The sequence below is a fragment of the Balaenoptera borealis genome (assembly GCF_965194805.1).
Source record: "Balaenoptera borealis genome assembly, chromosome: 6".
Lineage (NCBI taxonomy): Eukaryota > Metazoa > Chordata > Mammalia > Artiodactyla > Balaenopteridae > Balaenoptera > Balaenoptera borealis.
In genome coordinates, this window is record NC_138863.1 from 57,449,569 (window position 1) to 57,468,773 (window position 19,205).

Sequence of the window (19,205 nt, forward strand, 5' to 3'; positions counted from 1 at the left end):
AAAGAAGGAGGCAGAGGAGGAGTAAGAAGTAACTGTACTGGTAAGAGTCATAATAAATGACAGTCCACCTGTGAGACGCGACGACGAGCATCCTATTTTGCCGCGGAAGGCACAGGGACATAAGTCCTCGGGCCAACCACCGGCCTCGCCCCGCAACTGCCCGCCCCGGTCACGGTTACGTGACGGGGGAGCGCCGCGCGCCGGCTGCGGCGCCGATTGGCCGACGGCGGGAGCGCGGGGTTTGATGGGAAGTTGGCTGAGCCCATCGCTCTGTCAGTGGCGGCTGCTGCCTGCTCCGGGAGCGGGCTGAGCTGTGGCGGCCGAAGCTGGCAGAGCTGGACGCCAGCGCCGGGCTTTGCCCGCTTCTACTTGAAGGTAGAGGGGTCAGAATGAGGGCCGTTGGAAGGGTTCGGCAGAGGGGAGATGCGCTGAGCTTTTCCCTGGGAAATACGCTTCGGGTTCCCCCGCTTGCCTCTCCTGGGCGCCTCCGCCCCACGCCGAGTGGCCTACGAGCTCTGCGGCGGCGGCTAGTCGAGCTCCTGCCCGGCTGCGCGCTGACCCTGTCTCGCCGCCTGATCCCCTTGGTTTCCCAGCACAGTGGCAGGGGTGGCTCTGGAGTGCTGGAGACCCCTTTCTGTTCCCCGAGGGGAGTTGGTTCCCCAGCCTTTTCTCGGAGATTCGGGACGGGGAAGGGGGGCAGTGACTGGGTTGAGCTGAGCATCGTCTCTTTGGCCCACCTCCCTGTTCGGTCGAAGGGTCAGAAGGTCCTACACTAAGCCATCGCTTTGAGTGGGTTCTACCCTTGTCTTTTGCTGAGTTGTGCGGAGGCGCCACGAGTTGGTGAGATCGGGAGGGACCGAAAACTGTCAGTGTCACGCTGCTCGGCCCAGGCGTGTGGGCGTGGATTGTATGCTGCTTAGAGAAGCCTCTCTTCGACTGTATTCCTTTTTTGAGCAATGGTGGGGTGGAGGGAAGGGCGAGATTGCGTGGGTGTCATAGGCATGGCAGAAGGAGAAGAGCAAATCTAAACTACATCATAGTTTTAATTCTTGAATACAGCGTAAGGGGATTGAGGAAGAGTTGGGATTGGTGCACTCAGTTTTGCTGATGGTGCCCTCACTCTACTAAGTAAAATTTGTGACTCACTGAATTTTCCATATTCCGCTTTTCCCAGTAGGCTTCTGGTTTGTGGTGCCTAGTGTCGACTTTCTTCTCCTTTCTCAGTGGCCTGGGTGTCACCATTGACAAAATTGTCACCACACAAAATTCAACAGCGGGTTGTGTGGATGTGAGTAAACTTGGTTTTAGGCATATGTTCAAACTGGCAGGGAATGCTAATCTCTTGTCTTCAACAGCCCCCGTGGTTTCATTTTAGGAGGACTAAGTTGATTTTCAACACATTTTTTTAAACATTTAAAATTAGAATTTCAAGTTTCTCCATCATCTACTGGCATCAACCCATTGCTGTTAAAAACCTTAGTGTTTACATATTATTAACTTGAAAGAATAAAAAATGGAAGAAATTATATGGCTTACAACAGGTATGATTTATAGGAGAAACCTTTAAAATCAAATAGTCATTTTTTGGTAGCATTTAGTTCAGAATGAGCATTGACTTACCATGAAGACCAGAACTTAATCATTATATAATAAAAGTGCTTTTAGAGATGTACTTCTTTTCAGTAATTTTATTTTTGAGCAATAAATGTGGCGGTTTGGGATATTTCAGAATTGTCTTTTCTGTTAGGATATTTGAAACTTAGAGTTCTAGAACAAACACTTTTAATCTCAAGTTGAATAGTCCAGTGTGTTATAGAGGTACTGTTGATGGTGACAATAGTTTCTACTTAAGTTTGGAACTTGATAAACATAAAACTAAACTTACTTTGCTGTTAAAGGTTATTTTAATGTAAGAGTCTTCAGAGTATTTTGTTTTATTTTTTATACTGGAGAAAATGAGAGCAATACAATTTCAGTTAAAATACAAACTAACTTTATTTTCCAATTTTAAAATTATGAAACAGTTTCTTCATAAGAAGTTAGAAAGAAATGTGTTCCATATGAGAAGTATTGCCATACTACATGTGTTTTCTGGTAATAGTAGTAATAATATCTATAATTTATTATACACTTATTATTTCATTACCAAGTGATATATAATTTCATTTAACTCATGCAACAATTCTGTGAAGCATAGATGTAGATATTTTCACCGCTTTACAAATGCTGAACTGAGGCTTAGAGAGTTTAGTTTATCCAAGATCACGTAACTAGTATGTGGTTGAGTCATATTTTAAATCAAGACCTTTTTTATTCCATTATTTCAATATGACTTGAAGTAAGCTGAAAATTTGAGAATAACACATCCCAAGATTTCAAATTCTGACACCTAAACCTGAGTGTGAATAGCAGTTAGTAGAAAACATTCAAATAATATGGTGAGTGTTATTATTTATTGAAAAACACATTAGATGCACCCAGCTCTTAAGGTCATGTCAGGTCCCATTGTGATATCAGAGTGGAAAGAGACTCTTTATACACGTTCACGGAAGATTTCTTGGAACAGGCCACTTGAGATTGAACCATCTGTCCACTCAAGGGCAAGCAAATTGATTTATGCTTCAGAAAGAAATGCTAGTTATTTGATTCCCATGTATTTTCCATGTGTTGAAAGGAAGCAGAGATGGACTAGAAAAGGGCAGCAACCACAGCAGTAAAAACAATTTGTATCGAGAAATTAGTATGTGTCAGGCACTGTTGTAAGTACTTTAGAATACATTATGCTGTTTAAGCTTTTCAACATTTGAGAGGGTTCTTAACTATTGTTCTTTTGCAGATGAAGATAATGAGTAACTGAGAGGTTAAGTTATTTATTTGCCCAAGGTTTCATAGTAATGGGCCACAGGAATTGGAGTTAAGATGTTCAGGTGGCAAGGAGGGAAAAAGTGTTTGGAAATAGAAGAGGTATGAAATTAAAGTTGTAGAGAAATAGTTGATTTATTTAATTTTGTTATGCTTTTGTATCTGTTGGAAAGTACTGCTTATACATGTGTATTATAGTAAATCAGGCTTCCCTAACAAATACCAGAATTTGATAGAAAAAATGTTGGGACAATGAGGGTTGATTGGCTCTTTGATTATGAACCTGAAAGGATGAATATGGCATTTAATGACTATTACCATAGTGTGTTGTTCTAGAGGACAAATTTAGAAGCACAGTTCTCTGCTTCAGAGATCTTAAAGGGATCTTATGTAGTTTGTTTCATTAACACCAAAACAATTCTCCAAGCAAATAGTTGATGTCAAAGTTGGTATTAATTGTAATATTATGCATACATTTCATATTACACGTATTTTAAAAGTGATGTGCAGTAAACAAGTAGAGGCAGTACTTGCAGACTTCTAGCACCAGTTCTGCCCCTAGCTGGAGCTGCATGATTTTGGCATGTCATTTAGCTTCTCTTCCATGCAGATTTAAGCATTCAGATTTAATCAGATGAAGGAATTGGGCTACATGATACACTGTACTAACCCTGTGTCTTATGTTTATAACTTTCCACTTCAGTAGCTCTGTTTACCAGCTATTTGAGAATGTCTGAGGTGCTTTTATATATTTTATATATAAATATTCCAATCTAATCTACAGAAAGACTTAATTTCTGATTTTGAGTTATTAGAAATAACTTGTTGCTTTTTTTTTGGCCTTTTTTATTGAGCTATAATTGATTTACAATATCATATAAGTGTCAGGTGTATAATATAGTGATTTACAATTTTTAAAGATTATACTCCATTTATAGTTATAAATCTTGGCTATATTCCCTGTGCTGTACAATATATCCTTGTAACTTACTTGTTTTATACATAGCAGTTTGTATCTCTTAAGCCACTACCCCTAACTTGTTGCTTTTTAAAAAATCAAAACTAAAATACTGAGTCTGGCTCTGCTACTTAACTGTCTTTGGGAACTTAGCAAATTACTTCACTTCTGTAGACTCAGTTTTGTCATTTGTAAAATAGAGTGATGGTAGTATCTAAATGATAAAATTCATGAAAAACATTTGTTTTAGGGCCTGCTAGAAGATTAAGTCCTTACCAAGTGTTTAAATGATATTATTGTTGTCATTACTTTCAAATATTAAAAATTCTGATTTGTGATAGCTATAAACTGTTTCAAACCAAAATGTGTAGGTCAGTTGTGTACAAAACACTGTGCTATACACCATACATAGTGATGTATAGCACATACATTCAACGTATACATGGCATAATGTATACTTTGAAAATACACAAGTTAAGTGGTTCCTCTGAATCTTCCCTTCCCAGCCACCTTTCTTGGTGATTTTTAGCATCTTAAGGTTTTAAGATCTAGTTAATGTCTTAACTCAGAAATTTATACTTTTATTCATTAAAGTTCCTGGATTTCCTACAACCACACTTTAGAAATTTGAATACTGATTTACTATTGAAGGATTAATAATATTTAGATTGCAACTTAAATGTGACTTATAACATTGATTACATTTATAAACTTCAGAAGTTTTCAGGACAGATTATAGGTATTTCTGTTCATAAAAATCACTTTGTGTGTTTCATAATTAGGCTTTTTGTTACTTCTGTAACCAAGAAAGTTCAAGATAGGCATGCCTGATGCTAATTCCAACCTAAAAATAGTATTGCAGAGTGAATGTACTTACTTTGTACTGGCATTATTTTGTGATTACATTTATGGGTTTAAAAAAATGTAAGAATTATGGCCTAACTTTTTTTAGGTGGAAATGAAGCAGTTTTATACATTGGTAGTATATAACTGTAACCTGGTAAAAATATGTAAGTTTGAAAATATACTTTCACTATTTCTGTTTAAAAGAATTAAAAATTATATAACTATTGACTGGTAAATTGATTTAGGATATAATATTGCTGATATGTTTTTATATGTATGGTAATATTTAATACATTTGAGAGTCATAGAAAAACAACTAAAAGAAGGGGATATGAGATACAACTAGCTGACATGACAGTTTAACTTGAGGGACTTAGACACAATTTCAGAAAGAAATGTTTATTTGGGTGTTGAACGGTAGTGAACAGACCAGAAGTCTGAAGATAGAGTGGCTTTGGGTAATGTTTCTTCTGAGCTGTTGGGTGAATCACTAAACTTCTTTCCACTTAATATTTTTGTCTGTAAAATGGTAATAATAAAGGCTATCCTGTGAAAAGTGGTAGTATTATTAACTTTAATATACAGAAAGGAAAATTATGGCTCAGAAACATTAAATGATATGCTCATTGTCACAGGTAGCTTTATAACCCTTATTTTCTTACTCAAAATCCTGTTGGCTTTCTATTATTGTAAGGTGATGTTATTCTAAACATTGTAGAGCACCCCTAATTCCAAATAACTAGTTTAGTTGGGAGACAGCTGAATGATAGAAATGACTGTATCTAAGAATGTAGAATGAAAGTAGTACAGCAGAATTTTTCTTAGAAGAACAATATAAGGGACCTACTTTAAGGAACAGAAAATTGCAAAATGGTATGAATATACACTTTTAAAATGCCTTGCTACTTAAGTCTTTCCAGCTTTATTTTCACTTTTAAATATGTTTTGGCTTGGAAGAAAGGAATTTTTAAAAGGTGGACTGTCTGCAAGACTGTCTGAATTAAAATTCCACATAAGTGGAGTCCAAATAAATTAATATTTTATAGTATTTTTGGGTAGTATTGCAACATCTAAATTTTATAGTGAATATGCTGTATGTTTAACTTAAATTTTAAAAATAATTGCTTTATTCCTAGCTGTGAATTCCTTTGGACAACTGATGATATTTATCATTGTGCCCAGTTTCTACAAATAAAAAAATGGGTGGATTATTTTCTCGATGGAGGGTAAGTTACTTTTCTTTACAGCCAGTTCTTAGTCTAATACAGAAGTGTCACATAAAGCTATTTGTAAAGGTCTCCTTTGTGGTGTAGACTTGAGTAGTAGTTTAATATTATCCCTAACTCTATTTAATATTTTTTCTTTCTTCTCTTATGAATTAGTTTTTTATTTGGACTTTAATGGTTCTACTTGCTATATAGGTGTCTGATGTCTCTGTTTAACAGAATTATTTCACGTTGACCTATGAATTATTTTTATTTCTCTGTTTATACATTCGTGTACAAATGGTTATCTTTTCTTGTTTTTATACTGCCTAAATTTCAATCTTACTTGAAAGATAGTTGAAATTAAGTATTCTATACAATATTTATGTTTTTATAGGCTATATCTTTTTGCTTAAAGCGTGTCACAAATATTTACTAAAGTCACACTAGGTATACTTTTAGGAATTAATAGGTTAAACAAAATTAAAAATATAGTTTGATTTTTTTGGCTAAGTCTTTAGAGGAAGTATCTCAAATTTAGAGCTATAAAATATAAAATATTCTGGTCAATGCTCTTCTCTAATATAAGAGGAGGTAATGTAGTCTAGGACAACTACTTTGCTTATTTTTTGACTCCTTTTTACCATAATAATGGAGTCTAGCAATACTTGGTACACAATTTAGTTTTTGGACTATTACTGGAGTTGCTCTGTTTCGGATTGGCATTACATTGACACCCTCCACCCCCCTTTAAAACCTTATTACAGTTCTGCCTGAGAATCAAATTTATCTATTCTTCCTTTGTCTTTCTTGTTAGGTTGAACCATATGAAACTGCCAGTTTTGACTACATAAACAGCAATTTCATGTGGTTCAACCTAATGTTAACAACTCCTGTGGGCGCTACAATGAATTGATAATCATTACACTCTTAGATGGTTGAGTATATAATTGGTAATTACTTTTTTCAAATGTTGTATGAGCCATTTTGGCTGGTTTTTATTCTAGGTGATATAAAAAAATATCTTTGACAAACAAGCTCTGCAATAATGAAGTATTCTTAGGCGCCCTTTAAAAATCTGATCTTCAGAAAAGTACTTTAGGAATTCAGAATGAAGGTAACCTGTTGATTTTCGACCTCCAGAGTCCTAAGTGAACTTTTAGCAATAGTAAATCAGACCATCTTTAGTCTTGAATTTTTAAATAGAATTTATAATTATAATAATTTAATAGAATTATTATAGAATTAATAATTTATAGTAACTTAATAGAATTCTTTTGAATAATCATATCTAAGAAAATTTTTCTTAGAGGAAAATTTAAAACAAATTTTCTCTCAATAAAAGTATGTTTTATTGGGGTTGGTTAAGGATGGTAAAAATTGAGCTATCAGAGTTGAAAGTACTTCTAGGACTAAAAATAAGTTAAGTAGGTACATCTTATTTCTTATTTCTTTAGTCTTATGTAATTTTGTTTATAGTTATAATTTTTATTTAAGTCTAAATCTCATTTGTAAAAAAACAGGAATACATATTGCTTGATAACATTGAAAAAACTTAATTTTGGATTAAATGTTCTTTTATGATTATATAAGTCAAAGTGTTTCTAAGTTAGCAATAACAAGTTTTAATGCTGTCTCTTATTTCTGTTTCTATAACAGACAAAACCTTCAACTGTAGAGGTTCTGGAAAATATAGATAAGGTATGTTCTTTGGCTCTGGGGTGTTTTAATTCATTTTAGGTGTTATATAAATATTATTTTAGTACATATTACTTTGGAGACTAGATCTGGTATGGGAATTTAGAGGTGATATAGAGTAAGCCTGAGAACTTTAATGTTAAAATTCAAAGTCTATCAGTGACCTAAGAAGTCTGTGTCAGGTAATAGTGAATGTTAGAATGAAATTTGATCTACAGCATGGTGTAAATCAATGTTACGGATAGGACAAAGTAGATTATAAAATAGTCTGCAACTATTGGTATCAGTTTGCAAACTTCACAGCTTTTTATACTTTCTATCATAAAAAATGGTTATTCTTTGAGAATGTTGAGAGTGATGAATGGATTGAAAGAATCTAGTGTGGGTCACTGTTTCAATTTTTATGAATTCTTTTTATAGTCAAGAGTTTTTTTTTTTAGGCCTTATACAGGGAGAATTATTACTTGTTTGATTTAACAAAGACTATTTATTGGTGCCAATTTTATACCTCTGATCTTTGCTAATTTGATAAGTTATCAAATATTATTTTTAAATATCTTAATTTTGAATTTAAAAAAAGATTTGTCAAATCATAGTAGACATTTTTCATATATTTTAACTTCATTTTTAATTTTCTTTTTCATATTATGTTCTGTTTAAAATATTAAGGTATTATGTTTCATTGAATTTTTAAGAGTTCTTTATAACCTCTCTATCATATTAAAAATTTTTTTACCATTTTAATTTCTTTATGAATTTGAGATTTAATAATACATAATAACTTTCTCTTCACAGGAAATTCAAGCATTGGAAGAATTTAGGGAAAAAAATCAGAGATTACAAAAATTATGGGTTGGAAGATTAATTCTCTACTCTTCAATTCTCTATCTGTTTACATGTTTAATTGTATACTTATGGTACCTTCCCGATGAATTTACAGCAAGACTTGCCATGACACTCCCATTTTTTGCTTTCCCGTTAATGTAAGTAAAATGTTCTTTTTGTTGACTTTTCCTCTTCCTGACTAGATAGTTTTAATATAGTCAGTTTCTTTTTATTATGAAATAATAATGTTGCAGATTGAATAAATTTGCATTTTTTTGCAGTTTGAAAACTGTTTCTTTAAAAAGTAGAACAATTGTTTTAAACCTTTATTTACAATCCAACATACTTGAAGAATATGACCCAGTGACATTAGTAATAATGGCTCCGTACGGAATCTTTTGTGATTCTCTAATACATGTTCATGCTCCCTAGGAGTATTGGGCATGGAGTAGGCATTTCAGATTGTGGGTAGTGGCAAGTGAGGAAGGACTTGTAAAACAAAAAGAACAACTGCCCCATGTTGAGTGTATTCCATTCATCCCACCCTTCCCCTCTTTTTAGTAACTGCTATGAAGCAATTGACCCTTATTACAGAAATATTTTGTAATACAGCACTTTACAGGAGGTGTGAATTGAGATGAGAATGATTGAGAATTTTGAGAGAAAGTTGAATGAAAAATTTGTTCATTCAATCAACAAACATTTATAGGTACCAATTGGGTGCACGTTGGATTATAATGGTGTATGGTACACAAAAATACAGAACCTTTGACTGCAGATCTTAGACTGCATACATTAAATTAAGTAAAATGTATAATGAATATTATAATGGGTCCCTAACACAGTCTGGAGTGGACATGCAGGTCAGGGAAGGGCCTTTGTATTCTTTACTACTATTGCCACAAATTTAGTGACTTAACACCCATTTATTATATCACAGGTGTGTAGGTAAGAAGTCCAGGTAGTTTGACTGGGTTTTTTTTTTTTTTTTTTTTTTTTTTTTGAGTGGGTTTTTTGCTTAGGGTCTTGCAGGCTTAAATCATAGTTATCAGCTGGCCTGGAGTCTCTGAGGAGGGAGAATCTGCTTCCAGGCTCAAACAGGGTGTTGGCTGACTTCTGCTGTATCTCTCTGATTTCCTATTTTGCCCTTGGCTGAGAGAAACCTCTGTTTTTAAGCGCTTAAATGATGGTATTAGACGCACCAGGATAATCTAGGTTAATCTCCCTATCTTAAAATCAACTGAGTAATACTTAACTATATCTGCAAAGTTCCTTCATGGTAGTACCTAGATTACTGTTTGATAATATAACCAGAGAATGGAAATCTTGGGGAGAGAGGGGGGGATATCTTTAGAATTCTGCCTACCACAGCCTTCCTGAGGAAGTGATGTTTGAGTTTGAGACCTGAAGGATAAGTATGTGTAGCAAGGGTGGTGTGACATGGTAGGTAGTGTTTTAGGCAGAAGGAAGAGCATATTTGAAGACCCTGGAGGATAGAGCATGGTAGGTTTAAAGAATTGAAAGAAGGCCAAAGACTGGATTATGGAGAAAAGTCTGGATTGTTAGACGAAGGATATTTCTTGTGGGCCTTATAGTCCATGATAAGGATTGTAGGTTTTAATCTAAGAATAGTGGGAAGCCACTGAAGATTTTTAAGGAGTATGACATGATCATATCATTATCTTGAAGATACCAGTGAGGCTACAGCATGGAGAGTAAATTAGAGGGGAGTAAGAATGGATGCGGAGCAGCAAGTTAGAAGGTTATTGTAGTTGTCTAGGGGAGAAACGATTGATGGTGATTTGCACTTGAGTGGTGGTAGCAGCGTTGAAGAGAAACAGATGGGCTGAATGAAGTGGATGGGTTGAAGAGATTTAGGAGGTAGAATTGAGGTAATATGGAGAGGCTCTTGGTGATTGGTTAGATGTGGGGTGAAGAGGAAGAATTGCATCAAGGATAAAATTCAGGTTCACGGCTTGGGAAATTTGGTTGATGGTAGCATCATTCATCTAAATAGGGAACAACATGAGGAGGAGCAGGTAGTTGACCCACTGAGACCAAAATACCTATGGTCTATCCAGATAGAGCTGCCAAGTGGGATGGTTAAGTATGACTATGAACCTCAGGAGAGAAATTTGAATGGGAGATATAAATTTAGGATTGGCAGCTTATAAATATTAGTCAAAGCCATCATCTGTTCATTCAGTAAATATTTGGCACCTGCAATGTGTTAGGTTTTGGGCTAGCCCGTTGTGATTGAGAAAGTAGGGAGCTTACATTCAGTTGGGATTGGACAGACAAAAAATGAGACAAGTAAACAAACATAGTTAATTTAGAGAGAGATAAGTGCAATGAAGAAAATAAACAGGTGATGTGATAGAGAAGAATAGGATACTTTAGGATGGTCCTGGAAGGCCTCTTTTGAGGAGGTATTTGAATTGAGAACTGAAGTATGAGAAAGAACCAGTATGGAAAGAGTTGGAATATATGGAAGAGTATTTATATATACAGTGTGTAATAGCACATATATCCATAGAGAGATATAGGAAAGGATTATCCTCAAAATAATAATGGTAATTTTCTCAGGTGTTGGAATTTTAAGTAGTCGTTTCTTTCTACATGCTTTTTTTTGATATTGTTAGAATTTTTTACATCAATGTGTTGTTCAAATTAAAAAAAAAAAATTCCAAGAAGAAAGAACAGAAAATGCAAAGTCTGTGAAGTAGGAGAGAGCGTGACTTACGCGAGGGTCAAAAACATAGCTATATCTGGAGTGTGTGATGGAGAGGAAGAGTGATGCAAGGTGAGCTTGCACAATCTAGGTCATGGAGGGTCACAGAGAGGAGTCTGAATTTTATTTTGGGTGAAATGGAAAGTGTGTAAAGGTTTTAGTAGAAGAATGGCATGATGAGATCTACGAAGATCATGTGTGATGTTTTATGGAGATGGAGTAAGAGGAGGGCAAGAATAGAAACTGGGAGATCAGCTAGGAGGCTGTTATAGAAGTTTAATAAAAAATGAAGACGGATTGGACTGCCCAGTGGCAGTAAAGATGAACAGATGATTTGGAAATATTTTGGAAGTAAAACTGAGACAACTTGATGGGAGGAAATGGAAGGTAAGGGAAAAGGAGGAATCAGGGTGATACTTAGGTTTTTTGGTTTGACATTGGTGGGTGGGGTAGGATCTTTTTCTTTGGGACTACTATAGTAAACATTTTTGGTTTAGTCTTTAGGAACTCCTGGTGCTGATACAATTTTAACTTTGTATGTAGGTAAAGAGCCAAAAATCGAGTACATGCATATTACAAAATAATTGTCTCTGCCATTTAAAAAATGTTTCTTCTCTTTTGAAGTCTTTTGGAATGCTTCTTATCCCAGGTGTAGTCTCAGATTTCATAATGCTGAGCCCCTTTCCCTTGTTAACTTTCTATTTTTTTTTTTTTATGAAAAGAAGGGAGAAAAATTTAGAAAGGGAATAAGTGTGAGATGTTTAGTTGATTTAAATGTCTTTAAATACTTAAAAAAACTCCATTTGACATCCATTTCCATATAAAAATTGATTTTCTGATTATAGAAGATTTTTATCTAGTTGTAAAAGAATACCTGACAGGGAACTCTCTGTGCTAATTCTAATGCCTATGCACAGATTGTGATTGGCTATTGTGACTCAGAAGATTTTTTTTTGTTTTTTTGCACATAAATCATATACTAACTGTTTTTAAAAGTAAAAAAACTTAGTTTCTTTAAAAATGTTTGTTATTTCTTCAGTTTGATCTTTCTACTCTTTTGAGTATGAAGCTTTGTTATCCTTACTGTGTCCTTCTGCCTGTTCTGCATCACCTGCATCTAGTATTTCTTGGCTTGTTAAGCTTCAGAGCCATTTCTCACTTTGTCTCATTCACATCTGTGACCTGGTTCTCAACTGCTGCAGCTTCTATTTCAGTGAGCTGTTGTTCACTTTTGGAAGCAGAGACCAGTTATCCAACAAAGAATAGAATTGTCCTTCTGATTGATGACAATCAAAAAAGCATGAAATAGAATACAACAACATGAGAGTGGGTGTTGTGGTGAACAGAAAGAAGACTTACCACAGGACATTGCCTTTTGTGTGTAATGTGAGCTCTCGCCCAAGCTTACCCCTGGACTTTTTTTCTTTGGAAACAAAGTTTGAGGTCTAGACCAGGGTTTGCTTAAAGAAATGGAGGCAGAAGGAGCAATAAAAGGTATTGCTTTACTCATCACTGTCTACATTAATTATAAAGCTTAGAAATCTACCTGGTAACGGCAAAAAATGACTGTTTTCTCTGCATTCCAAGTTTCCCAAATGCTTTTACTGGCAGAGAGGTCATGGATTCAGGACTGAGCATATAGTTCCTAATCATAACTGTCCCCTAATTATCTTTTATGGTAGAGTATCAATACCTAAGAAGCTTTGAGATTTTATCTTGTCTTCTTTTTAGGATGTAATAGGGAGGAACTTGGTGAGATTCCAGTCTACTGGTTTTCTGCTTTTCATATTCAGTAATATATTTATATCTCTCTGATCTTTTCAACTGTTACTGAAACTGAAATTATGGTGAAGTGATTTCATAGGAATTATTAAGATTGTGCTCCATAGTGAGGGAAGGTTTGGTTTACAGTTAAATTTTTGTATTTCTGCATTATGCTGGCAGATAGGCATTATCTTGGGAGTTGGCTCATTTTCTAAGAATGAACAACCATAAACTTTGTCTCTACCCTTAACTGACTCTGCAAGCAATCTTACAAACTTTTATTCCTGGATACCTTATTCTTACAAATAATAACTTTCTAGAAGTTCCATGCTCTATAAGGTCATTTCAGAGACCAATTAGCATAAAATGTTAACCTTCCCAGAGGATTTGGCCATATTTTCTTTCCGTGTGTATGTGTGTTTTCCTCTTAAAATGAGATCTGAGGGGAAAAAATTTAAGCAAGGAACTGAGGAATGTGGTTTTGTCTCCTGTTTTTTGTTTTCTTGCTTTCCTACTTGAATTGAAAGCCATTTGAGGTTAGAGCTTTGATTTTATACAATTTTTTTTTTTTTTGCTGCACTGTGCAGCATGTGGGAACTTAGTTCCCGACCAGGGATTGAACCCGGGCCCCCTGCATTGGAAGGTGGAGTCTTAACCACTGGACTGTCACGGAATGCCGCCTTCCCACTTCCCCTCCTCCCAACCAGTTTGTGGTATATATTCCCTCAATCCAGCTAGGCAGCTAACAGACATAATTTGTAGCCTTTTCAGGAAAGTTAAAAGTTTGTCTCATGGCACTCTAATAATAACACAAAGTATCTCCCATCAACTGTAGTTGGCTCTTAAAGGAGAAGGTATCTGAACATCTCTTGGTATTTACTCAAGGGGAATACTTACTCTTAGTTTTTGTAGGTAAGAAAATCATTTTGCAAGCATCCCTTTTATAATATATTAAAATATAGATATTCACTTGATATAATTCTGTACTTAAAAAATTATGTACTGAGACATAATTAAGAGACAAATCCTATTCTTGGATGGGAAAACAAATCCTATTCTGAGATTAGTTCTCCCTAACTTAATCTAAAAATGTGTGATCACAATAAAAATAATAACAATACTTTAAAAATCTTGGCACACTTATTCCATAATTTTTAATGGAAAAATAAGCACATAAGAATAGTCTTGAAAAGTCTAAAAAAGGAGCAGAATGAGAAGCAGAGGTCTACCAGGCATCAAATGCATTGTAAAACTTCATTAATTAAAAGTTTGATAGTGTCTAAATAGAGACACAGACCAAAGGAAGAGATACAAGAATCCAGAAATAAATCCCAAAAGGAATTTTTATCATATATGGTTTTTATATATGATAAAGATAGCATTTCAAATCATTGGGGGAAAATGGTATTGAGTTATAGCTCTCCCCCACAAATAATAAAAAATAAATAAATAAATAAAGCTTGTTCCTTATACCAAAATAAATCATTGTTACTTGTCTAAATGTGAAGGTAATTCTCCCTAAAGCCTTTGATGGTTAAATAAACTGACAAAATTGTCAACATAGTTATAAATATTGAGATCTGTATCTTTTCATTTTTAGCTTTATGTATTGTTAAGTCTCATCTTAAAAACATTTCAATAAATTGGATTGGACTTGTGTAGTTGTTGGAAAGAAAGCACTTAAATTTGGCAGAAAGGACGAGATAAGTAAAAATTCCTTTTTATATGAAGGTTGGTGAAAAATCATTTGAGGTTTATAGAATGTTAATCCTTTAGTAAAAGTGAGGAAGGTTTTATTATATTGATTGAGTTTTAGGTATTCTGCTACATTTTGACTTTTAGCATTTTTAACTTTAGTACAGTAAAAGCACTTAGTATTAAGGATTTAAAACGTTTACTGAATCTCGGGCTTCCCTGGTGGCGCAGTGGTTAAGAATCCGACTGCCGATGCATGCAGGGGATGTGGATTCGAGCCCTGGTCTGGGAAGATCCCATGTGCCATGGAGCAGCTAAGCACCACAACTACTGAGCCTGCGCGTCTGGAGCCTGTGCTCCGCAACAAGAGAGGCCACGATAGTGAGAGGCCCGCGCACAGCGATGAAGAGTGGCCCCCGCTTGCTGCAACTAGAGAAAGCCCTAGCACAGAAATGAAGACCCAACACAGCAATCAATCAATCAATAAATAAATCTTTAAAAAAAAAAAATGTTTACTGAATCTAAAGTATGATTCTGTTTTATTGAGGCTCCAGTTATTCCTGTTAGAACACCTTTATAATTTTATAGTGCAAGTCACTGGATAATATTTAACAGAAATTCATGCCGTACTTACATTTCAAATAGCATCAGTTTCATTCAGGAAAGAACAACAGGAATGATTTCATGAATGTGAGTTAAGGTATTTAGTATGTCTTAGAACTGATAGTATATATGAACTTATTGATTTTCTATACTAATTTTGTATTCAACTATAATAATTGTCTTATTGTTTCTAATAAGTTTTTTAGTTGATTCTTTGAGAGTTTCCAAGTATACAATCATATTATTTGTAAATAGCAATAATTTTACCACCTCCTTTCAGATTTTTTGACTCTTTTCAGATTTTTTTTTCCTCTTTGCTAATTGTATTGGCTAATACTTTCAGGACAATGTTAAGTTACAGAGAAAATAGTCGACATCCTTAACTTGTTCCTTGGGAATGCTTCTAATGTTTCCCCATTGGGCATTATCCTGACTTTTGGATTGAGACAGATATATTTTATGTTAAGGAATCTTCTAGCTATTTATATTTTATTTAGTTTTTTTTTTTTTTAATCAAGAAAGATTGTTGAATTTTGTTAAATGCTGTTTCATAATCTATGGAGATAGCCATGTGATTTTTCATGTTACATCTCTTGATAATGATAGATTATATTAAATATTGAAATCAAATATTGAAATCTTGAATTCTAGGAAAATTTCTACTTTCTTAGTTGTAGTCATTTTATAAGGACATCAGGAAGCTTTTCTTTCTTTTTTAATGCTCTGGAACAGTTTAAATAATACTAGCATTATCTGTCCTTTACAGGTTTAGTAGTATTCCATTTGAAATCTTTTGGGCTTGGTGTTTTTTATAGAGGGTAGCTCTTAACAACTTTTAAAATTCAATAATAGTTAATTTTTTAGGCTTTCTCTCTCTTCCAAGGTTAGTTTTGTTAACCATTCTACAGTTTTAAAGTGTATTTGCATAGTGTTGTAATAGCAATAATCATTGTCTCATTGATTTTTAAAATTTCTTTGTAGCTATGTTTATTGCTTCCTTATTATTTCTTATTTTGTATATTTGTAATTCTTTTTTGGTTGTTTTTATTAGCTGTTTCTTCCAAAGAACCAGCTTAAAAAATTACTTCTTTTTATTAATTCTTTTTTCTTCCATAGGCTTACTTTATTCTTGTAACTCAAAATGGATGCTTTAATGTATTTATTTTCATTCTTATTTCTTAACACAGTACACCACACATGTATTTGAGGCCATGGTATTTTTCTGACTGCTTTAGTTTTACCCCACAGGTCTTGATAGGTAGTGATATGTATTTACTTTGGTTATTTTTAAGACTTCATTACATTTTTTAAAAGTGTTTTTTAAGTTTTTTTTTTAAGTTTTTATAATCTAAGAGTTATTTCCAGGTGGCAATGTGTGTTTGTATGTTTGGTTTTTGGCTTAGTTACTATTTCTAGTTTTATTATATTGCTTTCAGAGAATGTTGTTTAATAATATTTCTACTTCTTTGATTTTATTGAGACCTTTTTTGGTGGCATGCTATTTGATCAGTTGCTGTGTTTCATGAACACTTGAAGATATGTATTTTTTTTTTCAGAGTTTAGTACTATCATTGAAAACTACCTGACTGTGTTAATAGGTCTTCTGTATCCTAATAACAGTATATTTCTACTTCTCCCTATATTTCCTTTAGTTTTGCTTTATGAATGTTATGCTTTTCTATTTGATGAGTAAATATTCTTGTTATATCTTCATTGTAGGCACATCCTTTAAAAAATACTTTTTATTTTGAAATAATTATAGATTCACAGGAAATTGGAAAAAACAGATGTACAAGCAAGTCCTGTGTACCCTTCACCTAGCCTTCCCAGTGGTAACATCTTGCATGACTACAGTTAAATATCACAACAGGAAATCGACACTGGTTCAATTCATAGAGCATATTCAGATTTCACTAGTTTTACATACACTCATTTGTGTGTATGTGTTTTATATTTCTATGCAGTTTTATCATATGTGTAGCTTCATGTAAGTACCCCACAGTTTAGATCCAGAATTGTTCACAGAGTTCCTTTTTGCAGTCATACCAACCCTCTTCCACATGCCCCATTCTTAACCCCTTCCACCCCATCTGTTTTCCATCTGTATAATTTTATTTCAAGAATGTTATAAAATGGGATCACATAGTATGTAACCTTTTGAAATTGGCTTTTTAAACTCAACATATTCTTGAGATCCATCCAAGATGTTAAGTGTAACAATAATTACTTTTTATTGCTGAGTAGTATTTCATGGCATTAATGTAGCACAGTTTAGCCATACACCTGTTAAAGGACATTAGGATGGCTTCCAGTTTCTGGCTCTAACAAATGAGACTACCATGAATATTTGTGTACAGGTTTTTGTCTGAATGTAAGTTTTTATTTCTCTGGGGTATATGCCCAAGAGTGTAATCTCTGAGACGCTTGTAAGTACATGTTTACTTTTATAAGAAACTGCTAAACTTTTTTTCAGAGTAGAGGTACCATTTTATATTTCCACTAGTGATATTTGAGTGATCTTGTTTCTCTGCATCCTAGGCAGCATTTGGTATTATCACTATTTTCTGATTTGATCATTCTGATAGGTGTGTATTGATAGCTCATTGTGGTTTTAATTTACATTTCCCTGATGGCTGTGATGTTGAGCATCTTTTCATGTGCTTATTTCCCACCTGTATCTTTTCTTCATTGAAATGTCTGTTCAGGTCTGCTGTCTAATTTTCTAATTGGATAATTAGTCTTTTTACTGTTGAGTTTTGAGAGTTCTTTATATATTGTAAATACAAGTTCTTTGCTGGATATATGGTTTGCAGATATTTTTTTTCAGTCTGTAATTTGTCTTTTCATCCTTATAAAGGGTTTTTCACAGAGCCAAATTTATTATTTAAAATTTTCCTTTTATGGATTGTGCTTTTGTTGTTAAGAACCCCTCTGTATCTATAGGTCCTGAAGATTTTCTTTGTTTTTTTGCTATGCTTTTTTCCTTCTAACATTTTACATTTAAGTTCATAAGCCATTTTGAGCCAATTTTTTATATAAGATGTGAGGTTCACACTGAGATCCATCCTTCCTTCCTCCCTCCCTCCCTCTCTCTCTCTCTCTCCCTCCCTCCCTCTCTGCCTCTCTTTCTTTCTTTCTTCTGCCTGTGGATGTGCAGTTGCTCCAGCTCTATTTGTTGGAAAGAAACTGCATCCTTTATAATACTATAAAATGACCTTCTTTTTCTAGTTTAAAGCTTTTTTTGGTGGGGGTGTAGTCTTGAATTCAGTCTTGTGGCATATTAAGATCACAACCCTTATTTTGTGTGTATTTGCCTACTATATTTTTTGCCCATTGTTTTATTTTCAACCTTCAAAAACAGTTTTAGGTGTCAGTTTACATTATAGGGTTGGTTTTTATTTCATGATCCAGTCTGAAAGTCTTTTTCTTTTGCTCTAGTGAGTTTAGCTCATTTACATTCATTGAGATGAAAGATGTTGGTCTAAGTTTTGAAACTAATTTTCTATTTTGCTTTTGGTTTTTATACCTTAAATAGAAAATCTCTAGCTATGTGGTATGTTCGCTTTGGCCCAGTTATTTGTAAGAGGTTTATGTGAGAGTATAGAGGCAAGTCTTCCTACATTTAGGCTATCTAGAATTTTCCTTATGATCCAGGATTTAGTGTGTTAGTTTGTTCAGCTTTTATCCTTCTCCAGCCAATAGGGTTAGGCAACTGTGTATAAAATTTTTCATAGTACAAAACTTTTCTCCCCTGCTGCCATAGAAACAGAATATTCTTTGTAAATAGGGCATTTCTGAGTGATTTCTCTTTAAGCCCTGCCTTTTCTGTTTCATTGTTGGAACCAAACTTAGGAGTTTCTGCCTGTAGCATGTGTATCTTATTCTCAGTGTAATAAACATGAGTTTTAGGCTTTACACTTTGAGAAGTTTATCTTCCTACCTTTTAGTGAGATAAGCAGTTTTCCTTCTCTGCTTTTACTCTTTTGAGCCTCTGCATGAGCTCCACTGTTTTGGGGAA

The 19,205-nt window shown here is 34.4% G+C and overlaps 1 protein-coding gene across 4 annotated transcripts in view; it reads left to right on the forward strand.

The window, feature by feature from the left end:
* Window positions 1-217: 217 nt before the first annotated feature.
* LNPK (lunapark, ER junction formation factor) overlaps window positions 218-19,205 on the forward strand; it is an 82,956-nt gene continuing 63,968 nt past the window's right edge. For 3 of the 4 annotated variants that reach the window (XM_082397755.1, XM_082397756.1, XM_082397757.1), the window contains exons 1-4: window positions 218-375; window positions 5,803-5,892; window positions 7,531-7,572; window positions 8,365-8,552. In XM_082397755.1, the coding sequence (XP_082253881.1) occupies window positions 5,866-5,892; window positions 7,531-7,572; window positions 8,365-8,552 (257 nt within the window). In that variant the 5' untranslated portion in view covers window positions 218-375; window positions 5,803-5,865. Of the gene's footprint in view, window positions 376-5,802; window positions 5,893-7,530; window positions 7,573-8,364; window positions 8,553-19,205 lie in introns of those variants that run through there. The other variant, XM_082397758.1, reaches the window with a different exon arrangement.